Raw genomic sequence first — 6,067 nt, forward strand, 5'->3', positions numbered from 1 at the left:
CACCCCTCCCGGTCTCCAAAACCGCTGCCCCACCCTACACCCCGTGCCTCCCCTCCACCCCTCCCCGTCTCCAACACCTCTGTCCCACCCTCCACCTCTCCGTCTTCAACACCGCTGCCCCACCCTACACCCCGTCCCTCCCCTCCACCCCTCCCCGTCTCCAACACCTCTGTCCCACTCTACACCCCGTCCATCCCCTCAACTCCTCCCCGTCTCCAACACCTCTGTCCCACCCTGCACCCCTCCCTGTCTCCAACACCGCTGCCGCACCCTACACCCCATCCCTCCCCTCCACCCCTCCCCGTCTCTTACACCTCTGTCCCACCCTACACCCCTCCCTGTCTCCAACACCGCTGCCCCACCCTACACCCCGTGCCTCCCCTCCACCCCTCCCCGTCTCCAACACCTCTGTCCCACCCTCCACCTCTCCGTCTTCAACACCGCTGCCCCACCCTACACCCCGTCCCTCCCCTCCACCCCTCCCCGTCTCCAACACCTCTGTCCCACTCTACACCCCGTCCATCCCCTCCACCCCTCCCTGTCTCCAACACCGCTGCCCCACCCTACACCCCGTCCCTCCCCTCCACCCCTCCCCGTCTCCAACACCTCTGTCCCACTCTACACCCCTCCCCGTCTCCAACACCGCTGCCCCACTCTACACCCTGTCCCTCCCCGTCTCCAACACCTCTGTCCCACCCTATACCCCTCCCTGTCTCCAACACCGCTGCCGCACCCTACACCCTGTCCCTCCCAGTCCCCAACACCTCTGTCCCACCCTACACCCCGTCCCTCCCCTCCACCCCTCCCCGTCTCCAACACCTCTGTCCCAACTTACACCCCGTCCCTCCCCTCCACCCCCCAGTCTCCAACACTGCTGCCCCACTCTACACCCCGTCCCTCCACTCCACCCCACCTTGTCTCCAACACCACTGCTCCACCCTACACCCCGTCCCTCCCCTCCACCCTGCATCTTCAAAACCGCTGCCCCACTCTACACCCCGTCCCTCCCCTCCACCCCTCCCCGTCTTCAACACCTCTGCCCCACTCTACTCCCTGCCCCTCCCCTCCACCCCTCCCCGTCTTCAACACCTCTGCCCCACTCTACACCCTGTCCCTCCCATCCACCCCTCCCCATCTCCAACACCTCTGTCCCAACCTACACCCCTCCACCACTCCCCGTCTTCAACACTGCTGCCCCACTCAACACCCCGTCCCTCCCCTCCACCCCCCAGTCTCCAACACCGCTGCCCCACTCTACACCCCGTCCCTCCCCTCCACCCCACCCCGTGTACAACATTACTGCCTCACTACACCCCGTCCCTCCCCTCCACCCCGCATCTTCAAAACCGCTGCCCCACTCTACACCCCGTCCCTCCCCTCCCCGTCTCAAACACCTCTGTCCCAACCTACACCCTGTCCCTCCCCTCCACCCCACCCCGTCTACAACACCACTGCCCCACTCTGCACCCCGTCCCTCCCCTCCACTCCTCCCCGTCTTCAACACCTCTGCCCCACTCTACTCCCTGCCCCTCCCCTCCACCCCTCCCCGTCTTCAACACCTCTGCCCCACTCTACACCCTGTCCCTCCCCTCCACCCGTCCCCGTCTCCAACACCTCTGTCCCACCATACACCCCTCCCTGTCTCCAACATCTCTGCCCCACTCTACATCCCGTCTCTCCCCTCCACCCCTCTGCGTCTCCAGCACCGCTGCCCCAATCTACAACCCGTCCCACCCTTCCACCCCTCCCCGTCTCCAACACCGCTGCCCCACTCTACACCCCGTCCCTCCCCTCCACCCCTCCCCGTCTCCAACACCTCCGTCCCACCCTCCACCTCTCCGTCTTCAACACCGCTGCCCCACCCTACACCCCGTCCCTCCACTCCACCCCTCCCCGTCTCCAACACCTCTGTCCCACCCTGCACCCCTCCCTGTCTCCAACACCGCTGCCGCACCCTACACCCCATCCCTCCCCTCCACCCCTCCCCGTCTCCAACACCTCTGTCCCACCCTACACCCCTCCCTGTCTCCAACACCTCTGTCCCACCCTACACCCCGTCCCTCCCCTCCACCCCTCCCCATCTCCAACACCTCTGTCCCACCCTACACCCCTCCCTGTCTCCAACACCGCTGCCGCACCCTACACCCTGTCCCTCCCCGTCTCCAACACCTCTGTCCCTCCCCTCCACCCCTCCCCGTCTCCAACACCTCTGTCCCAACTTACACCCCGTCCCTCCCCTCCACCCCCCAGTCTCCAACACTGCTGCCCCACTCTACACCCCGTCCCTCCACTCCACCCCACCTTGTCTCCAACACCACTGCTCCACCCTACACCCCGTCCCTCCCCTCCACCCTGCATCTTCAAAACCGCTGCCCCACTCTACACCCCGTCCCTCCCCTCCACCCCTCCCCGTCTTCAACACCTCTGCCCCACTCTACACCCTGTCCCTCCCATCCACCCCTCCCCATCTCCAACACCTCTGTCCCAACCTACACCCCTCCACCACTCCCCGTCTTCAACACTGCTGCCCCACTCAACACCACGTCTCCAGCACTGCTGGCCCAATCTACACCCCGTCCCTCCCCTCCACCCCCCAGTCTCCAACACCGCTGCCCCACTCTACACCCCGTCCCTCCCCTCCACCCCACCCCGTCTACAACACCACTGCCCCACCCTACACCCCGTCCCTCCTCTCCACCCCGCATCTTCAAAACCACTGCCCCACTCTACACCCCGTCCCTTCCCTCCACCCCCCAGTCTCCAACACCGCTGCCCCACTCTACACCCCGTCCCTCCCCTCCACTCCTCCCCGTCTTCAACACCTCTGCCCCACTCTACTCCCTGCCCCTCCCCTCCACCCCTCCCCGTCTTCAACACCTCTACACCACCCTACACCCGGTCCCTCCCCTCAACCCCCATCTTCAACACCGCTGCCCCACTCTACACCCTGTCCCTCCCCTCCACCCGTCCCCGTCTCCAACACCTCTGTCCCAACCTACACCTCTCCCCGTCTCCAACACCTCTATCCCACCCTACACTCCTCCGTCTCCAACAACTCTGTCCCACGCTACACCCCGTTCCTCCCCTCCACCCCTCTCCGTCTCCAACACCTCTGTCCCACCATACACCCCTCCCTGTCTCCTTCACCTCTGCCCCACTCTACACCCCGTCTCTCCCCTCCACCCCTCCCCGTCTCCAGCATCTCTGCCCCACCCTACACCTCCTGCCTCCTCTCCATCTCCAACTCCTCTGCCATACCCTACACCCTCTCCATAAAACCCTCCCTCCAGTCCACCTCTTCCTGTCTCCAGCACCTCTGACCTATCCTACTTCCCCTCCCTCCCCTTAACTCCTCTGTCTCCAGCACCTCTGCCCTACCCTACAGCCCTCTCTCCCCTCCATCTTCAACAGCTCTGCCATACCGCCTGCTACATCATCACCATCTCCATGACCCTGCCACTTCCTGCTTTCCTCCACCTTTGTGACCGACCCTCCCTCTTGGTGAAGCCAAACCTCTCCTGTGGATGCAGAGAAGGCCCTACCAGGACGATTTGCTCCCCTGCTCCTCGTGTGTGTGTGTGTGTGTGGGGGGGACGGGGACTGGATAATATGATCTGCCACATTATCAGCATTGACTATCAGGGAACAAGCTGCAGCTGTTCTGATTGTGTTGGTTCCGGTCTGATGCCAGTTGATTGTACAGTGACACATACTGTGTGCCAACCTTGGTCTGGGAGGCTGGCTCACATGGGATCTGGGCTGATCTAGCCTGCAGATAAAACTTTCCTTGCGTTGAGTGTCTCCAAATAGTACAAAGATGATGCCATATTAGCCCAAATGCTTTCTGCCCTCCTCTGCACATAAAATTCTCAGCAGGTGAGACAGCCTCCATGGAGAGGAATAGAGTCGATTTTTCAGGCCCAGACCCCTCCTCAGTTCTGGTCACCTTATTATACGAGGCTTTGCAGAGAGTGTTGTCTGGATTAGAGAGGATTCCTTGAGAGGAGAGGGTGAGCAAGTTCAGGCTTTTCTCTCAAGGAGGAGCGAAGGAGGATGGGAGGTGACTTGATAGAAGTGTATAAGATAGAGTAGATAACCAGCGTCTTTTTCACAGAGCGGAAACAGCTATTAAAAAAGGGCATAATTTTAAGGTGAGTGGAGGAAAGCATTGGGGGGATGTCACAAGAAGTCTTTTTAAAATTACACAGAGAGTGGTGGGCGTGTGGGTCACCCTGTCAGGGGTGACGGTAGCGTCTGGGTCACCCTGTCAGGGGTGACGGTAGAGACAGCTACGTTACAGACATTTCATTACACAGAGAGTGGTGGGCGTGTGGGTCACCGTGATGGGGTGACGGTAGAGACAGCTACGTTACAGACATTTCATTACACAGAGAGTGGTGGGCGTGTGGGTCACCCTGTCAGGGGTGACGGTAGAGACAGCTACGTTACAGACATTTCATTACACAGAGAGTGGTGGGCGTCTGGGTCACCCTGTCAGGGGTGACGGTAGAGACAGCTACGTTACAGACATTTCATTACACAGAGCGCGGTGGACGTCTGGGTCACCGTGATGGGGTGACGGTAGAGAGATACACGGGATCCACACTCCTTGATTCAGGATCAGCTTCTTCCCCTCTGCCATCGCAGTTCTGAAAGGCCCCTGAACACACAAACGCGATCCAACTTTTGCTCTGTTTATGTTTGTAACTCATAGTGACTTTTAATAAGTTGCACCTTACTGCTGCACAAAACAACTCATCTCATATGTCGGCAGAAATAAACCTGATTCTGATTCTAATCTGAGAAGGAAGTTCACAATGAATGGTCAGGCCCCGAGGACTGGAGAACTGTTGTAGAAGTGAAGGACCCAGGAAGGAACTCGGTGGGAGGTTGTTCCTCAGACTTGAGGACCGTGGCTAGTGGTATCTCTGAGAGGACAGTGCTGGGCCCATTGCTATTGTCATCCTTATCAACAGTTCAGACGAGCAAGTACACGATGTGGTTAATAAATATGCAGATGACACTGATATCGGCCCTGTGGTTGACAGCAAGGATACTTATCAGGGTTTACTGGGGGATCTTAAACAGCTGGGGAAGTGGGCTGAAGAATGGCAAATGCAGTTTAATTCCGCTAAGTGTGAGGTATTGCATTTTAGGACAAGTCACAGTGAATGCCAGGGTCCTGGGAAGTATTGTACAACAGAGGGACTGAGGGGTACAGTACAGTACATGGTTCCACGGGTAGACATGGTAGCGAAGGAGGAGTTCGGCACTGGCCTTCATCATGCGTTACAACAGTGGTGTGTAGAAGAGCATCTGTGAAAGCACATGTTAAAGTGGTGGGGCTACAGCAGTGAGCTGCCTTTGAGTGTAATCCTCACACATGATATGTCCCTGAAGTGCCTTTGTTGCATCTGACTCCACCAACAGCACATTCCAGGCACATATCTTGCTGTCTCTAAAAACTTGCCTTGGATATCTTTGGAGAACTTCCCTACCCTCTCACCTTAGGTATATGCATTCGATTTCAACCCTGGGGGAAAAGCCACCCATTTATGCCTGTCATTTCTTTAAAAACCTCCATCACCTCCCTCCCCACCAACCCAGCCTCCGCCGCTTCAGAATGCGAGGGAGGTAGTGGAAGTGTGCTTTTGGGATTGGAGACCAGTGAAGAGTACCCAGCTGCAGGGATCAGGTCTGCATCCACTGTTGTTTGTATGGGGGAAATACCCCGAGTTTTAAGGTGAGAACATCCCAATACTGGGAGGGTTTAAATTCTCACAGATTGGGAGCAAGTTGTTTTGAACAAGATGCGATGCAGCTGTGATTCCGAAAGGCCGGCACTGGAGTAACGGCAGGATCGGGAGCCGCTGGTCTTCTTTCGGAATTCAGTTTGAAACCCGGTCCCCGTCGGGCGGATCCCACCCTCACTCACCGGTGTCGGGCTCGCTGTAGAGGGAGTGGCACTCGCGGAGGACTCGCTCGTTGACCGACACAACGCCGCACTCGGCGTTGGCGGCGGTGCGCGGCTTCGGCCGTCCGGACATCTTCCCCTCTTTGCCTCGGG

The 6,067-nt window shown here is 58.9% G+C and overlaps 1 protein-coding gene across 2 annotated transcripts in view; it reads right to left on the minus strand.

Moving 5' to 3' along the window:
* The window catches only part of LOC132382869 (uncharacterized), a 43,435-nt gene extending 37,374 nt beyond the window's left edge, over positions 1-6,061 (minus strand). For both annotated transcript variants that reach the window (XR_009508486.1, XM_059953349.1), the window contains exon 1: positions 5,936-6,061. Coding sequence is in view for 1 of the 2 variants with exons in the window: in XM_059953349.1 (XP_059809332.1) it covers positions 5,936-6,047 (112 nt within the window). In the remaining variant the exon portion in view is untranslated. The remainder of the gene's footprint in view (positions 1-5,935) is intronic.
* Between the last annotated feature and the right edge of the window lie 6 nt (positions 6,062-6,067).

This window comes from Hypanus sabinus, chromosome 29 (genome assembly GCF_030144855.1).
Source record: "Hypanus sabinus isolate sHypSab1 chromosome 29, sHypSab1.hap1, whole genome shotgun sequence".
NCBI classification, from domain to species: Eukaryota; Metazoa; Chordata; class Chondrichthyes; order Myliobatiformes; family Dasyatidae; genus Hypanus; species Hypanus sabinus.